The sequence below is a fragment of the Heterodontus francisci genome, chromosome 12 (assembly GCF_036365525.1).
Source record: "Heterodontus francisci isolate sHetFra1 chromosome 12, sHetFra1.hap1, whole genome shotgun sequence".
Lineage (NCBI taxonomy): Eukaryota > Metazoa > Chordata > Chondrichthyes > Heterodontiformes > Heterodontidae > Heterodontus > Heterodontus francisci.
In genome coordinates, this window is record NC_090382.1 from 10,958,899 (window position 1) to 10,981,000 (window position 22,102).

A 22,102-nucleotide genomic window follows, 5' to 3' on the forward strand; every position below is an offset into this window, starting at 1 on the left:
AGGGTTGTTTTTCAGTTTGGAGGCCAGTGACCAGTGGTGTGCCACAGGGATCGGTGCTGGGCCCTCTGTTGTTTGTCATATATATTAATGACTTGGATGTGAATGTAAGGGGCAGGATTAGTAAGTTTGCAGATGACACCAAAATTGGTGGTATAGTGGACAGTGAAGAAGGTTTTCTAAGGTTACAACAGGATATAGATCAACTGGGAAAGTGGGCAAGGGAGTGGCAAATGGAATTTAACGCAGACAAGTGCGAAGTGATGCATTTTGGGAAGTTAAACCAGGGCAGGACATACAGTGAATGGCAGGGCCCTGGGGAGTGTTGTTGAGCAGAGAGACCTTGGGGTGCAAGTACATAGTTCCCTGAAAGTGGCAACACAGGTAGACAGGGTGGTGAATAATGTGTATGGCATGCTTGCCTTCATCGGCCGAGGTATTGAGTACAAGGGTTGAGACGTCATGTTACAGTTGTAGATAACATTGGTTAGACCGCATTTGGAGCACTGTGTGCAGTTCTGGTCGCCGCACGACAGGAAAGATGTGATTAAGCTGGAGAGGGGTGCAGAAAAGATTCACAAGGATGTTGCCTGGTTTGGAGGGCTTGAGTTATAAAGAGATTGGATAGGCTGGGTCTGTTTTCCCTGGAATGAAGGAAGCTGAGAGGGGACATGATAGAGGTATATAAAATTATGAGAGACATAGATAGGGTAGATAGCCAGAGTCTGTTTCCCATGGTAGGGGTGACAAAAACTAGAGGGCATAGATTTAAGGTGAGAGGAAGGAGGTTTAAAGGGGATCAAAGGGGTAAATTTTTCACAAAGAACAGTGGGTATCTGGAATGAGCTGCCTGAGGAGGTGGTGGAGGCAGGAACAGTAGCAACATTTAAGAGGCATCTGTACAGGTGCTTGAATGAGCAAGGCATAGAGGAATATGGAATTAATGCAGGCAGGTGGGATTAGTATAGATAGGCATTATGGTCGGCCTGGACGCGGTGGGCCGAAGGGCCTGTTTCTATGCTGTACGACTCTGACTCAGACTCTACTGGCATTTGGTGCCACTGCGCAGATGTAGGCACCATTTTTAAAGGCTTCAAGCCCTTAGGATAAATTTGAATTTTTAAAGGGTTGTCACTACACATTTTATTGAAAAGAAATTAAAAGCTGGAGGCCCTTTCCCAACCCCCACAATGTTTTTTTAATTGTCTGAAATGAATAAAATGTATTTCAGTCCCAACACGAATTTTCCCTCCCAATCTCTTAACATTTGATCTTCAACCCCTTTGCACCATCCCCACAGCCAATAAGAATTGTTTTTCCCACTCCCTCCCCATCCTGATAATTTGAATCCTCCCCCCTCCCCACCAGTGTCTCACCTTGGAACTTCAAATGTACTTCCGAAGGTGCGCGGGTTGCAGCTGGTGGCCGTAAAATCAGCACAGGACGGCTGCCGGGAGCAGCTGAGGTATTCAGCATTTTGTTTGAATTAATTTAATCATGTAAATGAAGGCCCCACCCAAGACCTCGAGCCACCGGTAAAATGCAGAGGGGCCGTCGTGGGTTGTGGCGAGCCTCTCCCGCAAGTATTATACAGACACCCCCCCCCCCACAACCCCCAACGTTGAGGAGCTGGTAAGATTCAGCCCCTTGAGTCTACGTTCAGTGTTGGTTTGCTTTCGCAATGTACATTCGGTGTACCTCAATGTGATTTTCACTTCAGGATATCTCATTGTAATCTTACTTTCCCACAACTCCTCCTCTTCACTTGTCTTTTCTTTTCCAGGAATGTCCCAGTGGAGTTGTCAATGAGGAGACTTTTAAGCAGATTTACTCGCAGTTTTTTCCACAGGGAGGTGAGTGATTGAGTTCCATCAAATCATTGCAACAGCCAAAGCCATGGCAAATCATTTCCTTTATTACATAATGTCCTCCTTACTCCATGGAATGGATCATCTTCGGAGCATGGGAGCTGTGACACGATAAAAGACCAGAGTCCATTCAGTTCGCCTTCTTCCACCCTAGTAGTCACATGTTACGATGACTAATAATCTCTTCCAATGAGTTTTAACAGACCCAGCCAGGAGGTGAGGAGACTCTTAGTGGTGGAGAGATTTGGGAACCACAGTTCCAAACTGGCCTGTTCCTCCCAAACATGCTGCACTAACCGTATGTCATGTCCCAAATTGCTCAGATACTGTTCCCCAAAGTGTTCTCTTTTGAAAGTAGTCTATACTAACTGCTTCCACTAGGGAGTCTGTTCCAAAGATTGACCATTTACTCACTGAAATATTGGACCCACTACTGACAGGAAAAGGAAAAGTCATGCTTTTCTGCAATTGGGAAACCCAGAGAAAGGAGTTTACCTCAGGTCCTGCTGAAATTCATGTTTCCTGGTGACAGCCAGAAAGTTTGGGGACCAAGAGAAATTGTGGAAGGAGAGAAGATGATTTGCAGGCATCACACAGATTGAGCAGGGATTGGGGGGGCGGGGGGGGGGTGGTGGCATGGAGGAGATTGTGGCAGGGAATCAGATTGCAGGAGTGGGGGTCCAATCACGTGGAATGGGAAGCAGGTAAGATTATAGGGCCATGGGGCAGAGGAAGTACTCTGACTGCTCCTGGCCCACAAGCAGTGATGAAAACACACTTATCATACACCTTCCCCTTTGTTCTCTCCCCCACACCCCTCCTCTTCATTTGCATAAAACCAAATTCTTGCCTAACCTTTGCCAGTTCTGATGAAGGGTCACTGACCTGAAACCTTAACTGTTTCTCTCCCCACAGATGCTGCCAGACCTGCTGAGTATTTCCAGCACTTTGTTTTTATTTCAGATTTCCAGCACCTGCAGTATTTTGTTTTTATGACAACACACTTACCTGTTGCAGATAGCAGTCTTTACCTCCTTTAGCTACCAGAATTAATGTTGGACCAGAAAGAAAATGAGTGTCTCACAGGCTCATTTAAATATTTAAATGAGCAGCCCGCCTCCTGGGAGGGGGTTGGTTATCACTACACGTTCCACCTCATTTAAAATTGGAAATGAGTTCAAGGTGATAGGAATTCAGTTTTGAAATGTTTCAACTGCTATTTACCACCTGGCAGAAGCTCAGGCACTTGAGGGTTAAATTTCTCCTATTTCCACTGCTTTTGAATTTCCCCCACTTTGACCTCAGTCTGTGTCTACTGCTCTGTGAACCTTCTGCAAACTTCTCCAGGGGCCACCCTTCAGGTATGGGGTACAACAGTGTACACAGGCTAGCTCTTCTACCATGAAGAGTGATTAAAACTGAGGCCATTGTGTTCAGTTTTATTGACCCCCCCCCTGCGACATTGGGGATGTGGTGGGGGGGGCCGGAAAATGCCTCCAGGAGAGGCCTGCCACAGGCTTTGACACCGGGAAGGCCCGGCCCCATATTGCCGTGAGCGGCGAGGCCTCCTGGTGGACCCCCTGCCATTCGGCGATAGGACCACCATTTAAATACGTTGAATAATGTCAATTAAAGAATTAATGAATTACCTGGTCACACCGGCTGTCCCAACTCTGATATTGTGACCGGCACTCCTGCACTGTTGGTTGTATGAGCAGTGTTGTAAGGAGGAACACTGGTGGGGAGGGGGCAGGAGGTAAGTATTTCAGTGCAGTGGGGGGAGGGGAAGGGAAAAACAAACCGGATTGGTCTCAGGGGTGATGGGAAAGGGTAAAGTTCAAAGTTTCTGAACTTTGGGAGGGGAAAGTCAGGTAGACAAAGTCAGTATTTTTTTTATATAATTGAGATACAGCACTGAAACAGGCCCTTCGGCCCACCGAGTCTGTGCCGACCAAGAACCACCCATTTATACTAACCTTACAGTAATCCCTTATTCCCTATCACCTACCTACACTAGGGGCAATTTATAATGGCCAATTTACCTATCACCTGCAAGTCTTAGGCTGTGGGAGGAAACCGGAGCACCCGGAGGAAACCCACACAGTCACAGGGAGAACTTGCAAACTCCACACAGGCAGTACCCAGAATCGAACCCGGGTCACCAGAGCTGTGAGGCTGCGGTGCTAACCACTGTGCTATTGTGCCGCCAGGGGAGAGGAAGAGGGCAAGAAATGAAATGTAAGGGTATTGGGGGTGGGAGAGAGGCTGGAAACATTTATTTAATTATTTTTAAGAAAGTTTAAGGCAAGGTGTCTTCAAAAATGTAAATTAAATATAAGGGCTGGAAGTCCGTTAAAAATGGTGCCGGTGCCTATGCAGTGGCAATCACAAACTACAGAGAGCAGTTACAGACTGCAGTGAAGCCTTACAGAGAGCAGTTACAGACTGCAGTGAAGCCTTACAGAGAGCAGTTACAGACTGCAGTGAAGCATTACAGAGAGCAGTTACAGACTGCAGTGAAGCCTTACAGAGAGCAGTTACAGACTGCAGTGAAGCCTTACAGAGAGCATGTGCAAACTGCACTGAATTATAGAGAGCAGTTACAAACTGCAGTGATTCATTATCGAGAGCATGTGCAAACTGCTATGATTACAGAGAGCAGTTACAGACTGCAGCGAAGCATTACAGAGAGCAGTTACAGACTGCAGTGAAGCATTATAGAGAGCATGTGCAAACTGCACTGAATTATAGAGAGCAGTTACAAACTGCAGTGATTCATTATCGAGAGCATGTGCAAACTGCTATGATTACAGAGAGCAGTTACAGACTGCAGTGAAGCATTACAGAGAGCATGTGCAAACTGCACTGAATTATAGAGAGCAGTTACAAACTGCAGTGATTCATTATCGAGAGCATGTGCAAACTGCTATGATTACAGAGAGCAGTTACAGACTGCAGTGAAGCATTACAGAGAGCAGTTACAGACTGCAGTGAAGCATTACAGAGAGCAGTTACAGACTGCAGTGAAGCATTACAGAGAGCAGTTACAGACTGCAGTGAAGCATTATAGAGAGCAGTTACAGACTGCAGTGAAGCATTATAGAGAGCATGTGCAAACTGCACTGAATTATAGAGAGCAGTTACAAACTGCAGTGATTCATTATCGAGAGCATGTGCAAACTGCTATGATTACAGAGAGCAGTTACAGACTGCAGTGAATTATTGCAGAGGGCAGTTACTAACCAGTGAATTATTGCAGAGGGCAGTTACAGGCCGCAGTAAATATTTATAAGCGAGCTGTGGTTAGAATTTAATGTGGTTGTTTTAGGCAGGAATATTGGCGATGGGGGAATGGAGAATTGTATTGGAACCAGCCGCCTGGTGATCCCCTGTCGTGATATCGGTTCCGGAGTTTGCTGGTGCTGGGAAGGCACATGGCAGATTTGCTGTCCCAATGCGAAAGGAAGGCAGTTTAAATTACTGGGCAGCTCTTTTAAATGCATCTAAATCTAATTATTCTCAATTTAACGATTGACCCCTGATTCAGTGGACAGCAGGAGGCTCTCGGGTGCCTTAGAGTTCACGATCTTTAAAACCTGGCAGTAGCGAGGCGAAAGACTTCAGTGCTACAACGGCGAGGCAGCCCTGATAATTGCTGCATCGAGGAAGGTGGAGGGCTTGGAAACCATTGTCAGGCTGTGTTGCTGAGTGCAGTGCAAAGTGGGGTTCACGGTCTCGGGGAGTTCTGCAAGCAGCAGTGCAGGGTCTCAGGGGCTCTACAAAGTGGGCTCATGTTCTCGGGGGGGCTCTGCAAGGGGGGTTTGGGATCTTGGAGCTCTGCAAGGGGGTCAGGGACTCGGGGACTTTAAAAGGGGGATTGGGGTCTCAGGGGCTCTGCAAGGGTTTAGTGTGGGTTTGGGGGACTGCTTTGACTTACCAAACTGCTGTATGATATGTTTGGTCGTTCAAACTGCTGGTACCAAGGGTGAGCTATTAGCAAAGTTGGGCTCGGAGGTCCAACAGGTACTCCGCCAAGGGAATCGTCAAAATCTCAGTTGCCAAGGCAGGGTCCTCTCTGCATCGATAGCGATCTGCAGGCCCACAGGCCACTTGGCATGTCTCTCATACACCCTGTATTTTCAGACCCCCTGTGGCAAGATGCAGCGCCTCTGATGGAGGGAGGGCCAGGAGGCAGCAGTGCCTGTGCATCAAGCTGCACGATGAGACAGACAGCAACCTGCCATGCCAAGAAGGGCCCACGTATGCCTGAGAGTGCATTGGACCAGCTACCTCCAAATGTCTGAGTGGCATTGTCAACGAAGACTATGACTTTCCAAGGAGGCCATCACCAAGCTATGCACCCTGCTGCAGATTGAGTTGCAACCTACGGGATTTGGGAATCACTCAATGCCAGTGGTTCTGGAGATCATCTTTCCAGCGATCCACTGAGGACATGTGTGGGATCTCCCAGGCAGAAGCCCACTGCCTCATCAAGGAGGTGACCCATGCCCTGTTCAAGAGGGCCAGTGACTATATGAACTACTGGACCGACACGGACAGTCAGGAAGAGAGGGCCATCACTGGATTTCCACAGGTGCATGGTGTGATAGATTCATGCATGTGGCCATCAAGGCTTCCATAGAGCAGCCAGCCGCCTTCATCAACAGGAAGGGCTTCCATTCAATCAATGTTCAACTGGTCGGCAACCACTGAAAGTGTTGCCAGCTTCCCAGGAAGCAGCCACAATGCCTACATACTTTATTAGTCCCAGGTGCCTCAGATTCACAGGCCCCTGCTCACATTCAGGGATGGATTCTCAGGGACAAGGGCTACCCATTCAACACATGGCTACAGATGCCTGTGAGGAATCCTTGCAATGCAGCAAAGGAGAAGTACAACAATTGCCACAGATCCACCCGAGCGACCATCAAGCAGGCCATTGGACTGCTGAAGATGAGGCTCCGCTGCCTTGATTGGTCTGGTGGAGCCCTGCAGAATGGCCCAGCAGGGATCATGTGTACCATGGTGGTCTGCTGTTCTCTGCACATTCTTGCATTGCGGGGGGTGGTGGGGGGAGGCCTTGAATGATGATGAGATGCCTCAGCAACACTCATCCACCGATAAGGAGAAAGCAGAAGAGGGAGGGGGCAAGCAGCAATGGACACTGAAGATCTTGCACCAGAGGCCAGACATGTTGAGCGACATGCCAGGAGACAAGAGACAACCTCATAATTACCTGTTTCCTGTCGCCCTGTCACACACTGAGAATCCAATAAAGACTCACCTTCATGCTTGTAGCCAGTCACCTCCTTTGTTAAAGAAGGTTCTAAGCCCATTTGTGAAGACACTGAGACTAGGCTGCTTTGGTGAAGATTGTTTATTGCTTGCATCCCTACTCTTAGTAACACCCACAACCAGTGCTGGCTGGCTCTTTATATATACACACGTGAATACCGTTAACTAATTAACACTCAACACCTATTCACCCTATTATCTAGAACTACCAGGTATTTATCATCCATTAACAGAACGTCTGACCCTAACACCTTTCCACTTGTGTTTCCTGATTTGTGATCAGCTGCAATGTGTGCTATGCCCATGGGAGAAAATATGTTCATGAGATCAGCAATTGCATTGCCATGATAATGAGGGTTATGGTCACATTGATATTCCACTAAGGGTAAAGGGGGAAGTCAGCAGCTTACAATTAAAGCACAATGGAACATGGCTTTCAATGATGACTGATGATTTGCACAAAAGAACTTTCAATGTATGATGATATCACATAACATCTACACCTGTGACTCCAAAAGTGTGACTAGGTGGTCTTCTTACTATGTTTGCGAGTGCTGGTACAGTGTGACCCCTGTGGCAGCAGCTGGGCTGGAGACAGGCTGCCCCTTCGACTGTGATGTCTTTGGTGGGTGTCCTCTGCCTGAGGCCCAGAGGACCCCAGCTGTCTGAGCGTTTCCTGCACTGGTGCAGGACTCTCCTCAGGCATTGTGGCTGCTGGAGCTGGGCTCACTGGCGGAGGGGGCAGTCTACACACTTGGAGCACCCTGAGGGAGCCTCGCAGATGTGACAGTCAGCCTCTCTTCCAAGGATCACTTGAACCTCCCTGCTCATCAGAGAGGGACCAGGAGTGGGAGAAGTCTTCAGCCCCTGTTCCTTCTCTCACCTTGTCACTGCTGCCTAGAGCTCAAGGCCAAGGCAACGGTTTGCATGTATCTGGCTCTCCATGACAGTCGCCAACCTCTCAATGTAGGAAGACGCGCACTCACATGCCTAAGACATGGAGATACTCATGGTGTGGATGGAATCCTCCATCATCCTCTCGTGCCTGCCTATGGCCTTTGGCATCTCCAGCAGATGATGTCTTACCTCTCTCTCTGCAACCCCAGCATTCCCTGTGCTGTGGACACCGAGGCTCATCATCAGCCTGGGGCTCAGCATTAGCCTGGGCACCCACACTCCTCAGACTTTCAGAGGTCTCCGCTGTCTCAGTCTACTGCTTGGGCAGATACATGGTGCTCTCACCAGCTGTTTTAAAAATTCTTTGATGGGATGTGGGTGTCACTGGCAAGGTCAACATTTGTTACCCGATCCCTAATTTCCCTTTTCAACTGAGTGGCTTGCCAGGCCATTTCAGATGCCAGCTAAGAGTCGGAAATCACATGTAGGCCAGACCAGGTAAGGCCAGCAGATTTCCATCCCTTGAGGGCATTAGGGAACCAGGTGCATTATTACGACAATTGACAATGGCTTCATGGCCATCATTAGACTAGCTTTTAATTTCAGATTTATTAAGGAAATAAAATTTCCACCTTCTGCTGTGGTGGGATTCGAACCCATGTCACCAGAACAATACTCTAGGTCTCTGGGCTACCAGTCCAGTGACAATACCACTAGGCCACCACCTCCCAACGTCCACATTGCAGAGGGCAGTTACAGAAATGATTTTTTTTTTGAAAGTTGTGTCCCATTGCAGGCTCCAGTGAATTGTTACTTGTTTTCTCTTCTTTCCCAGATGCCAGTATGTACGCTCATTACCTCTTTAATGCTTTCGATAGCGCACACAATGGATCCATCAAATTCGAGGTAATTCAACAACCGACCTCTGAGTGATGAAGTTTTGTAACTGACTCCAGAAGTCTTTTCATACCAACCTTTTGTAATCGGTCTGAATAAAATGGTTTTTTAAAATTATATTTATTTTTAATTTCTGTGTCTAAATTGCGTACAGGATGGGAAAATTTACAAAGCAAACTGAGGGAGCTGGATTAACATCAGTAGAGATACAGTCAGTAACACAGGGTGCTGGGGGGTAGAGGGGTTACTGAGTGACAGTGTGAGGGAGCTGGATTAACATCAGTACAGATACAGTCAGTAACACAGGGCGCTGTGGGGTGAGGAGATACTGAGTGAGTGTGAGGGAGCTGGATTAACATCAGTACAGATACAGTCAGTAACACAGGGCACTGTGGGGTGAGGGGATACTGAGTGAGTGTGAGGGAGCTGGATTAACATCAGTAGAGGTACAGTCAGTAACACAGGGCGCTGTGGGGTGAGGAGATACTGAGTGAGTGTGAGGGAGCTGGATTAACATCAGTACAGATACAGTCAGTAACACAGGGCGCTGTGGGGTGAGGGGATACTGAGTGAGTGTGAGGGAGCTGGATTAACATCAGTAGAGGTACAGTCAGTAACACAGGGTGCTGGGGGGTAGAGGGGTTACTGAGTGACAGTGTGAGGGAGCTGGATTAACATCAGTAGAGATACAGTCAGTAACACAGGGCGCTGTGGGGTGAGGAGATACTGAGTGAGTGTGAGGGAGCTGGATTAACATCAGTACAGATACAGTCAGTAACACAGGGCACTGTGGGGTGAGGGGATACTGAGTGAGTGTGAGGGAGCTGGATTAACATCAGTAGAGGTACAGTCAGTAACACAGGGCGCTGTGGGGTGAGGGGATACTGAGTGAGTGTGAGGGAGCTGGATTAACATCAGTACAGATACAGTCAGTAACACAGGGCGCTGTGGGGTGAGGGGATACTGAGTGAGTGTGAGGGAGCTGGATTAACATCAGTAGTGGTACAGTCAGTAACACAGGGCGCTGTGGGGTGAGGGGATACTGAGTGAGTGTGAGGGAGCTGGATTAACATCAGTACAGATACAGTCAGTAACACAGGGTGCTGGGGGGAGAGGGGATACTGAGTGACAGTGTGAGGGTGCTGTATTAATATCCGCACAGATACAGTTAGTAACACAGGGTGCTGGATTAACATCGGTACAGATACAGTCAGTAACACAGGGTGCTGGGGGAGTGGGTTTACTGAGTGACAGTGTGAGGGAACTGGATTAACATCAGTACAGATACAGTCAGTAACACTAGGTGCTGGGGGAGAGGGGTAACTGAGTGACAGTGTGAGGGAGCTGGATTAACACGAGCACAGATATAGTCTGTAACACAGGGTGCTGGATTAACAACAGTCTAGATACAGTCAGTAACAGAGGGTGCTGTGGGGAGAGGGGGTACTGAGTGACAGTGTGAGCAAGCTAGATTAACATCAGTGCAGATTTAGTCAGTAAAACAGGATACTCGGGGAGAGGGGTCACTGAGTGACAGTGTGAGGGAGCTGGACTAACATCAGTACAGATATGCTCAGTAACAATGAGTGCTGCGGAAGTGGGGTTACTGAGGTACAGTGTGAGGGAGCCAGATTAACATCAGTACAGATATAGTCAGTAACAGTGAGTGCTGGGGGAGAGGGGTCACTGAGTGACAGTGTGAGGGAGCCAGATTAACATCAGTACAGATATAGTCAGTAACAGTGAGTGCTGGGAGAGAGGGGTTACTGAGGTACAGTGTGAGCGAGCTGGTTTAACTTCAGTACAAATACAGTCTTTAACACAGGGTGCTGGGTGAGATGGGTTACCGAGTGATAGTGTGAGGGAGCAGGTTTAGCATCAGTACAAATACAGTCTGTAACACAGGGTGCTGGGTTTGAGGGGTTACTGACTGTGTGAGGGAGCTGGATTAACATCAGCACAAGTTCAGAGGGTAACTCGGGGTGCCGGGGTGAGAAGAGTTACTGAGTGATCGTGTGGGGGAGCTGGATTTACATCAGTACAGATACAGCCATTAACACAGGGTGCAGGGGAGAGGGGTTACAGAGTGACATTGTGAGGGAGCTGGAATAACATCAATACAGATACTGTCAGTAACACAAAGTGCTGGAGGAGAGGGAGTACTGAGTGATTGTGTGAGGGTGCTGGATTAATATCAGTCGATATACAGTCTGTAACACAGGGGGCTGGGGGGAGTTGGGTTACCGAGTGATAGTGTGAGGGAGCTGGATTAACATCAGTACATATACAATCTGTAACACAGGGCGCTGGGTTTGAGGGGTTACTGACTGTCCGTGTGAGGGAGCTGGTTTAACATCAGCACAAATACAGAGAGTAACACGGGGTGCCGGGGTGAGAAGAGTTACTGAGTGATCGTGTGAGGGAGCTGGATTAATATCAGTCGATATACAGTCACTAATACAGGGTGCTGGGGTGAGAGGGGTAACTGAGTGACAGTGTGAGGGAGCTGGATTAACATCAGTACAGATACAGTGAGTAAACACAGGGTGCTGGGGGGAGAGGGGTTACTGAGTGACAGTGTAAAGGAGCTGGATGAACATCAGTCGAGATACAGTCAGTAACACAGGGTGCTGGGGGAGATGAGTTACTGAGGAACAGTGTGAGGGAGCTGGATTAACATCAGTACATATACAGTCAGTAACACTGAGTGCCGGGGGAGAGGGGTTACTGAGTGACAGTGTGAAGGAGCTGGATTAAAATCAGTACAGATACAGTCAGTAACTCAGGTGCTGGGGAGAGGGGTTACTGAGTCACAGTGAGAGCGAGCTGGATTAACATCAATAGAGATACAGTCAGTAACACAGTGTGCTGGGGAGAGGGGTTATTGACGAACAGTGTGAGGAAGCTGGATTAACATCAGGACAGATGCAGCCAGTAACACGGTGCCGGGGGAGAGGGGTTACTGAGTGACAGTATGAAGGAGCTGGATTAAGATCAGCACAGATACACTTAGTAACACAGGGTGCTGGATTAACATCAGTACAGATACAGTGAGTAACACAAGTTGCTGGGGAGAGGGTTTACGGAGTGACAGTGTGAGGGAGCTGGATTAACATCAGTACATATACAGTCAGTCACACAGTGCACTGGGGGAGAGGGGTTACTGAGTGACAGTGTGAGGGAGCTGGATTAACATCAGTACATATACAGTCAGTCACACAGTGCACTGGGGGAGAGGGGTTACTGAGTGACAGTGTGAGGGAGCTGGATTAACATCAGTACATATACAGTCAGTCACACAGTGCACTGGGGGAGAGGGGTTACTGAGTGACAGTGTGAGGGAGCTGGATTAACATCAGTACATATACAGTCAGTCACACAGTGCACTGGGGGAGAGGGGTTTACTGAGTGACAGTGTGAGGGAGCTGGATTAACATCAGTCCATATACAGTCTAACACAGGGTGCTGGGGGAGAGGGGTTTACTGAGTGACAGTGTGAGGGAGCTGGATTAACATCAGTCCATATACAGTCTAACACAGGGTGCTGGGGGAGAGGGGTTTACTGAGTGACAGTGTGAGGGAGATGGAATAGCATCAGTACAGATATAGTCAGTAACACAGGGTGCTGGGGGAGAGGGGGTACTGAGTGATTGTGTGAGGGTGCTGGATTATAACATCAGTACATATACAGTCACTAACACAGGGCGCTGGGTTTGAGGGGTTACTGACTGTCCGTGTGAGGGAGCTGGTTTAACATCAGTACAGATACAGAGGATAACTCAGGGTGCCGGGGTGAGAAGAGTTACTGAGTGATCGTATGAGGGAGCTGGATTTACATCAGTACAGATACAGTCATTAACACAGGGTGCTGGGGGCGAGGGATTACTGACTGACAGTGTGACGGCGCTGGATTTACATCAGTACAGATCTACTCAGTAACACTGAGTGCTGCAGGAGAGGGGTTACTGAGGTACAGTGTGAGGGAGCTGGATTAACATCAGTACTGATACAGTCTGTAACACAGGGCGCTTAGTGAGAGGGGTAACTGTGTGACAGTGGGAAGGAACTGGATTAAGATCAGCACAGATATAGTTAGTAACATGGGGTGCTGGATAAACATCAGTACAGAAGCAGTCAGTAACACAGGATGCTGGGGGAAAGGTGATTACTGAGTGATAGTGTGAGGGAGCAGGATTATAATCAGTACAAATACAGTCAGTAACACAGGGTGCTGGAGGAGGGGGGGTATTGACGAACAGTGTGAGAGAGCAGGATTATAATCAGTACAAATACAGTCAGTAACACAGGGTGCTGGAGGAGGGGGGGTATTGACGAACAGTGTGAGGGAGCAGGATTATAATCAGTACAAATACAGTCAGTAACACAGGGTGCTGGAGGAGGGGGGGTATTGACGAACAGTGTGAGGGAGCAGGATTATAATCAGTACAAATACAGTCAGTAACACAGGGTGCTGGAGGAGGGGGGGTATTGACGAACAGTGTGAGGGAGCAGGATTATAATCAGTACAAATACAGTCAGTAACACAGGGTGCTGGAGGAGGGGGGGTATTGACGAACAGTGTGAGAGAGCAGGATTATAATCAGTACAGATACAGTCAGTAACACAGTGTGCTGGAGGAGGGGGGGTATTGACGAACAGTGTGAGAGAGCTGGATTATAATCAGTACAAATACAGTCAGTAACACAGTGTGCTGGAGGAGGGGGGGTATTGACGAACAGTGTGAGGGAGCAGGATTATAATCAGTACAAATACAGTCAGTAACACAGTGTGCTGGAGGAGGGGGGGTATTGACGAACAGTGTGAGGGAGCAGGATTATAATCAGTACAAATACAGTCAGTAACACAGGGTGCTGGAGGAGGGGGGGTATTGACGAACAGTGTGAGAGAGCAGGATTATAATCAGTACAAATACAGTCAGTAACACAGTGTGCTGGAGGAGGGGGGGTATTGACGAACAGTGTGAGGGAGCTGGATTGTAATCAGTACAAATACAGTCAGTAACACAGTGTGCTGGAGGAGGGGGGGTATTGACGAACAGTGTGAGGGAGCTGGATTATAATCAGTACAGATACAGTCAGTAACACAGTGTGCTGGAGGAGGGGGGGTATTGACGAACAGTGTGAGAGAGCTGGATTATAATCAGTACAGATACAGTCAGTAACACAGTGTGCTGGAGGAGGGGGGTATTGACGAACAGTGTGAGAGAGCTGGATTATAATCAGTACAGATACAGTCAGTAACACAGTGTGCTGGAGGAGGGGGGGTATTGACGAACAGTGTGAGAGAGCAGGATTATAATCAGTACAGATACAGTCAGTAACACAGTGTGCTGGAGGAGGGGGGTATTGACGAACAGTGTGAGAGAGCTGGATTATAATCAGTACAGATACAGTCAGTAACACAGTGTGCTGGAGGAGGGGGGGTATTGACGAACAGTGTGAGGGAGCAGGATTATAATCAGTACAGATACAGTCAGTAACACAGTGCGCTGGGTTTGAGGGGTTACTGACTGTCCGTGTGAGGGAGCTGGTTCAACATCAAGTACAGGTACAGAGGGTAACTCAGGGTGCCAGGGTGAGAAGAGTTACTGAATGATCGTGTGAGGGAGCTGGATTTACATCAGTACAGATACAGCCATTAACACAGGGCACTGGTGGCGAGGGGGTACAGAGTGACAGTTTGAAGAAGCTGGATTAACATCAGTACAGATTTGGTCAGTAAAACAGGTGCTGGGGGTGAGGGATTACTGACTGACAGTGTGACGGAGCTGGATTTACATCAGTACAGATGCAGTCCATAACCCAGGGTGCTGGGGGAGAGCGACTACTGACTGATAGTGTGAGGGAGCTGGATTGTCAACAGCACAGATACAGTCAGTAACACAGGGTGCTGAGGGAACGGGATTACTGAGTGACAGTGTGAGGGATCTGGATTCACATCAGTACAGATACAGTCTGTCACACAGGGTGCTGGGGGAGAGGGATTACTGATTGATAGTGTGAGGGAGCTGCGTTAGCATCAGCACAGATACAGTCAGTAAGACAGGGTGCTGGGGGAGAGGGATTACTGACTGACAGTGTGATGGAGCTGGATTTACATCAGTACAGATGCAGTCCATAACACAGGGTGCTGGGGAGAATGGTTACTGGGTTATAGTGTGAGGGAGCTGGATTAACATCAAATGGATTAACATCAGCTGGAGCTGGATTAACAGATACAGTCAGTAACACTGAGTGCTGGGGGAGAGGGGTTACTGAGGTACAGTGTGAGGGAGCTGGATTAACATCAGTACAGATACAGTCTGTAACAGTGTGCTGGGGGAGAGGGGTTACTTAGTGATGGTGTGAGGGAGCTGGATTAACATCAGTAGAGATACAGTCAGTAAGAGTGTGCTGGGGGAGAGGGGTTACTTAGTGATGGTGTGAGGGAGCTGGATTAACATCAGTAGAGATGCAGTCAGTAACTCAAGGTGCTGTCTGCAATGGTTTTTTTTGATGTGTTATTTGGATCTTGGGATTCAGGGGTGAAGAACACAGAAGCCTGGGTTTCACTTCACAACCTAATGCAGATACTTCGCAACAGAAGCTGCTGCTAGTCAACAGGGGCTGGAGAGCAGACTAATTTACTTTATTTTTTCCTTTCACTGGGTGCGATGATAAACTATTCCATAATCTAGCTGGTCCCTTTCAAACACATGAGCGAATTGTACAAATCCCAATTTGATTGATAGTTGTGTACATTATTGGGGACAAGATGTCATTCTTTGTCTTCTAATTTCAGGACTTTGTGACGGCTCTTTCAGTGTTGCTTAGGGGGACCGTTCATGAGAAGCTAAGATGGACATTTAACCTGTATGATATTAATAAAGATGGATATATCAATAAAGAGGTGAGCAACATTAAGCTAATAACCAGTAAAAAATATTGTAGACTTTATCAAGGGATATTTGAGATGGTTGTGATGCTGTGTAGTAATACTAACAATAATCAGACAGTTAGTGTACTCGAGAGATGGTCTTCAATGGAGAGTTAGTGTACTAGAGGGATGGAATTCAATGGAGAGTTAGTGTACGAGAGGGATGGAATTCAATGGAGAGTTAGTGTACGAGAGGGATGGAATTCAATGGAGAGTTAGTTTACTAGAGAGATGGTCTTCAATGGAGAGTTAGAGGACTAGAGGAATGGTCTTCAATGGAAAGTTAGTGTACGAGAGGGATGGTCTTCAATAGAGAGGTAGTGTACTAGAGGGATGGTCTTCAATAGAGAGGTAGTGTACGAGAGGGATGATCTTCAATAGAGAGGTAGTGTACGAGAGGAATGGTCTTCAATGGGGACTTAGTGTACTAGAGGAATGGTCTTCAATGGAAAGTTAGTGTACTAGAGGGATGGTCTTCAATAGAGAGGTAGTGTACGAGAGGAATGGTCTTCAATGGAGAGTTAGTGTACGAGAGGGATGATCTTCAATGAAGAGTTAGTTTACCAGACGAATGGTCTTCAATGGAGAGTTAGTGTACTAGAGAGATGGAATTCAATGGAGAGTTAGTGTACGAGAGGGATGGAATTCAATGGGGAGTTAGTTTACTAGAGAGATGGTCTTCAATGGGGACTTAGTGTACTAGAGGAATGGTCTTCAATAGAAAGTTAGTGTACTAGAGGGATGGTCTTCAATAGAGAGTTAGTGTACGAGAGGGATGATCTTCAATGAAGAGTTAGTTTACTAGACGAATGGTCTTCAATGGAGAGTTAGTGTACTAGAGGAATGGTCTTCAATGGAGAGTTAGTTTACTCGACGAATGGTCTTCAATGGAGAGTTGGTGTACTAGATGGATGGTCTTCAATAGAGAGGTAGTGTACGAGAGGAATGGTCTTCAATGGAGAGTTAGTGTACGAGAGGGATGATCTTCAATGAAGAGTTAGTTTACTAGACGAATGGTCTTCAATGGAGAGTTAGTGTACTAGAGAGATGGTCTTCAATGGAGAGTTAGTGTACTAGAGGGATGGTCTTCAATGGGGAGTTAGTGTGCTAGAGGGATGATCTTCAATGAAGAGTTAGTTTACTAGACGAATGGTCTTCAATGGAGAGTTGGTGTACTAGAGGGATGGTCTTCAATGGAGAGGTAGTGTAGGAAAGGAATGGTCTTCAATGGAGAGTTAGTGTGCTTGAGGGATGGTCTTCAATGGGGAGTTAGTGCACTGGAGGGATGGTCTTCAATGGAGAGTTAGTATACCAGACAGATGGTCTTCAACGGAGAGTTAGTATACCAGACAGATGGTGTTCAATGGAGAGTTAGTGTACTAGAGGGATGGTCTTCAATGGAGAGTTAGTTTACTAGATAGATGGTCTTCAATGGGGAGGTAGTGTACTAGAGGAATGGTCTTCAGTGGAGAGTTAGTGTACTAGAGGGATGATCTTCAATGAAGAGTTAGTTTACTGGACGAATGGTCTTCAATGGAGAGTTAGTGTACGAGAGGGATGGTCTTCAATGGGGAGTTAGTGTACCAGAGAGATGGTCTTCAATGGAGAGTTAGTGTACGAGAGGAATGGTCTTCAATGGGGAGTTAGTGTGCCTGAGGGATGGTCTTCAATGGAGAGGGAGTGTAGGAAAGGAATGGTCTTCAATGGAGAGTTAGTGTACCAGAGAGATGGTGTTCAACCGAGAGTTAGTGTACTAGAGGGATGGTCTTCAATGGGGAGTTAGTGTACTAGAGGGCTGGTCTTCAATGGAGAGTTAGTGTACCAGAGAGATGGTGTTCAACGGAGAGTTAGTGTACTGGAGGGATGGTCTTCAATGGGGAGTTGGTGTACTAGAGGGCTGGTCTTCAATGGAGAGTTAGTGTTCTAGAGAGATGGTGTTCAACGGAGAGTTAGTGTACTGGAGGAATGGTCTTCAATGGAGAGGCAGTGTACGAGAGGAATGGTCTTCCATGAGGAGTTATTGTACTAGAGAGATGGTCTTCAATGGAGAGTTAGTGTACTGGAGGGAAGATCTTCAATGAAGAGTTAGTTTACTGGAGGGTTGGCCTTCAATGGAAAGCTAGTGTACTAGAGGGATGGTCTTCAATGGAGAGGCAGTGTACGAGAGGAATGTCTTCAATGGAGAGTTAGTGTACTAGAGAGATGGTCTTCAATGGGGAGTTAGTATATGAGACGAATGGTTTTCAATGGAGAGTTAGTGTACTACAGAAATTGTGTTCAATGCCGGAGTTGGTTTGATACTGTGTGTTGGTGCAATGGGAGCGTTAATATCTTCGTGGCAGAGCAAACAACAGGGAGCAGGATAGAGACATCTAATAGAGTGCGATGCAGATAGGTGAGAGGGAGTGGGACAGTGATGGGCAACAGGCACTGGGAGAGAGACAATTCATGGGAAGCGGGATAGAGATAGGCAATGGGAAGCGGGATGGAAGCAGTTAACGGGAAGCGGAATAGAAGCAGGTAACGGGAAGTGGAATAGAAGCAGGTAACGGGAAGCGGAATAGAAGCAGGTAACGGGAAGTGGAATAGAAGCAGGTAACGGGAAGCGGAATAGAAGCAGGTAACGGGAAGCGGGATGGAAGCAGGTAACGGGAAGTGGAATAGAAGCAGGTAACGGGAAGCGGGATGGAAGCAGGTAACGGGAAGTGGAATAGATGCAGGTAACGGGAAGCGGGATGGAAGCAGGTAACGGGAAGTGGAATAGAAGCAGGTAACGGGAAGCGGGATGGAAGCAGGTAACGGGAAGTGGAATAGAAGCAGGTGTCGGGAAGCGAGATGGAAGCTGGTATCGGGAAGCGAGATGGAGGCAGTTAACTGGGGGGACAGATAAATCATAAATAAAATAAACCTGGATTCGAAAGCTAGTCTCAGTAATGGTGACCGTAAAACTTCCAGATTTTCATAAAAACCCATTTGGTTCACTGATGTCCTTTAGGGAAGGAAACCTGCCATCCTTATCTGGTCTGGCCTACGTGTGACTCCGCCTCTGAAATGGCTTCCTAGTAAGCCATTCAGATGTATCAAATCAATACAGAAAAGTCAAATAAGAATAAAACCAGATGGACTACTGACCTGGGCACTGGAAATGACAACGGCAAACCAAGCTCTGTCGACTCTGCAAAATCCTCCTTACTAACATCTGGGGGCTTGTACCAAAGTTGGGAGAGCTGTCCCACAGACTAGTCAAGCAACCGTCTGACATAGTCATACTCACCGAATCATACCTTACAGACAATGTTCCAGACTCCTCCATCACCATCCCTGGATATGTCCTGTTCCACCGGCAGGACAGACCCAGCAGAGGTGGCGGCACAGTGGTATGCAGTCGGGAGGGTGTTGCCCTTGGAGTCCTCAACATTGACTCTGGGCCCCATGACCTCAGAGCATCAGGTCAAACGTGGTCAAGGAAATCTCCTGCTTATTACCACCAACTGCCCTCCCTCAGCTGATGACTCAGTACTCCTCCATGTTGAACACCACTTGAAGGAAGCACTGAGGGTGGCAAGGGCACAAAATGTACTCTGGGTGAAGGACTTCAATGTCCATAACCAAGAGTGGCTCGGCAGCACCACTACTGACTGAGCTGGATGAATCCTAAAGGACACAGCTGCTCGGCTGGGTCTGCAGCAGGTGGTGAAGGAGCTGAGAAGAGGGAAAAACCTAGTTAACCTCATCCTCACCAATCTACCTGTCGCAGAGCATCTGGCCATGACAGTATTGGGTGGAGTCAGTATACGTGGAGACAAAGTCCCGTCTTCACACTGAGGACACCCTTTATCAAGTTGTGTAGCACTACCACCGTGTTAAATGGAATAGATTCAGAACAGATCTAGCAGCTCAAAACTGGGCATCCATGAGGCGCTGTGGGCCATCAGCAGGAGAATTGTATTCAACCACATTCTGTAACCTCATGGCTCGGCATATCCCCCACTCCAGAATTAATATCAAGCCGGGGGACCAACCCTGGTTCAATGAGGAGTGCAGGAGAGCATGCCAGGAGCACCAGTAGGCAAACGTAAAAATAAGATGTCAACCTGCAGAAGCTCGAATATAGGACTAGATGCATGCCAACAGCAGAAGCAGCATGTGATTGAGAGACCTACGTGATCCCACAATCAACAGAAAAGATCAAACTCCGAAGTCCTGCCACATCCAGGTATGAAGGGTGGTGGACAATTAAACAACTAGAGGAGGTGGTTCCATAAATATCCCCATCCTCAGTGATGGGGGAGCCCAGCACATTAGTGCAAAAGGCAAGGTTGAAGCATTTGCAACAATCTTCAGACAGAAGTGCTGAGTGGATGATCCATCTCGGCCTCCTCCTGAGATCCCCAGCATCTCATTATCAAAAAGGAGGAGATGTTGGGTGTCTTGCAAAGCATTAAGGTAGATAAGTCCCCAGGGCCTGATGGGATCTATCCTAGAATACTGAGGGAGGCAAGGGAGGAAACTGCTGGGGCCTTGACAGAAATCTTTGCATCCTCATTGGCTACAGGTGAGGTCCCAGAGGACCGGAGAATAGCTAATGTTGTTCCTTTGTTTAAGAAGGGTGGCAAGGATAATCCAGGAAATTATAGGCCAGTGAGCCTTACGTCAGTGGTAGGGAAATTATTAGAGAGGATTCTTCGGGACAGGATTTACTCCCATTTGGAAACAAACAAACTTATTAGCGAGAGACAGCATGGTTTTGTGAAGGGGAGGTCGTGTCTTACTAATTTGATTGAGTTTTTTGAGGAAGTGACGAAGATGATTGATGAAGGAAGGGCAGTGGATGTTATCTATATGGACTTTAGTAAAGCCTTCGACAAGGTTCCGCATGGCAGACTGGTACAAAAGGTGAAGTCACATGGGATCAGAGGTGAGCTGGCAAGATGGATACAGAACTGTTTCAGTCATAGAAGACAGAGGGTATCAGTGGATGGGTGTTTTTCTGAATGGAGGGATGTGACTAGTGGTGTTCCGCAGGGATCAGTGCTGGGACCTTTGCTGTTTGTAGTATATATAAATGATTTGGAGGAAAATGTAGCTGGTCTGATTAGTAAGTTTGCGGACGACACAAAGGTTGGTGGAGTTGCGGATAATGATGAGGATTGTCAGAGGATACAGCAGGATATAGATCGGTTGGAGACTTGGGCGGAGAAATGGCAGATGGAGTTTAATCTGGACAAATGTGAGGTAATGCATTTTGGAAGGTCTAATGCAGGTGGGAGGTATACAGTAAATGGCAGAACCCTTAAGAGTATTGACAGACAGAGAGATCTGGGTGTACAGGTCCACAGGTCACTGAAAGTGGCAACGCAGGTGGATAAGGTAGTCAAGAAGGCATACGGCATGCTTGCCTTCATCGGTCGGGGCATAGAGTATAAAAATTGGCAAGTCATGTTGCAGCTGTACAGAACCTTAGTTAGGCCACACTTAGAATATTGCATGCAATTCTGGTTGCCACACTACCAGAAGGACATGGAGGCTTTGGAGAGGGTACAGAGGAGGTTTACCAGGATGTTGCCTGGTCTGGAGGGCATTAACTATGAGGAGAGGTTGGAAAAACGCAGATTGTTTTCACTGGAACGACGGAGGTGGAGGGGCGACATGATAGAGGTTTACAAAGTTATGAGTGGCATGGACATGTGGATAGTCAGAAGCTTTTTCCCAGGGTATAAGAGTCAGTTACTAGGGGACATAGGTTTAAAGTGCGAGGGGCAAAGTTTAGAGGGGATGTGCGAGGCAAGTTTTTTACACAGAGGGTGGCGAGTGCCTGGAACTTGCTGCCGGGGGAGGTGGTGGAAGCAGATACAATAGCGACGTTTAAGAGACATCTTGACAAATACATGAATAGGAAGGGAATAGAGGGATATGGGCCCCGGAAGTGAAGAAGGTTTTAGTTTAGGCAGGCATCAAGATCGGCGCAGGCTTGGAGGGCCGAATGGCCTGTTCCTGTGCTGTGCTGTTCTTTGTTCTTTGTTCTATCACAGATGCTAGTCTTCAGCCAATCCGATTCACTCCATGTGATAATAAGAAATCACAGAAGGCACTGGATACTGCAAAGACTATGGGCCCTGACAACATTCCGAACATATGTACATACGAATATGGATCAGGAGTGGGAGTAGGCCACTCGGCCCTTCGAGCCTGCTCCGCCATTCAATAAGTTC

The 22,102-nt window shown here is 47.6% G+C and overlaps 1 protein-coding gene across 1 annotated transcript in view; it reads left to right on the forward strand.

Annotated features, from left to right (window-relative positions):
- Window positions 1-22,102, forward strand: part of LOC137376087 (A-type potassium channel modulatory protein KCNIP1-like) — a 133,107-nt gene that overhangs the window by 100,680 nt on the left and 10,325 nt on the right. Inside the window, exons 3-5 of the mRNA XM_068044117.1 lie at window positions 1,781-1,850; window positions 8,893-8,963; window positions 15,756-15,863. Coding sequence (XP_067900218.1) covers window positions 1,781-1,850; window positions 8,893-8,963; window positions 15,756-15,863 — 249 coding nt within the window. The remainder of the gene's footprint in view (window positions 1-1,780; window positions 1,851-8,892; window positions 8,964-15,755; window positions 15,864-22,102) is intronic.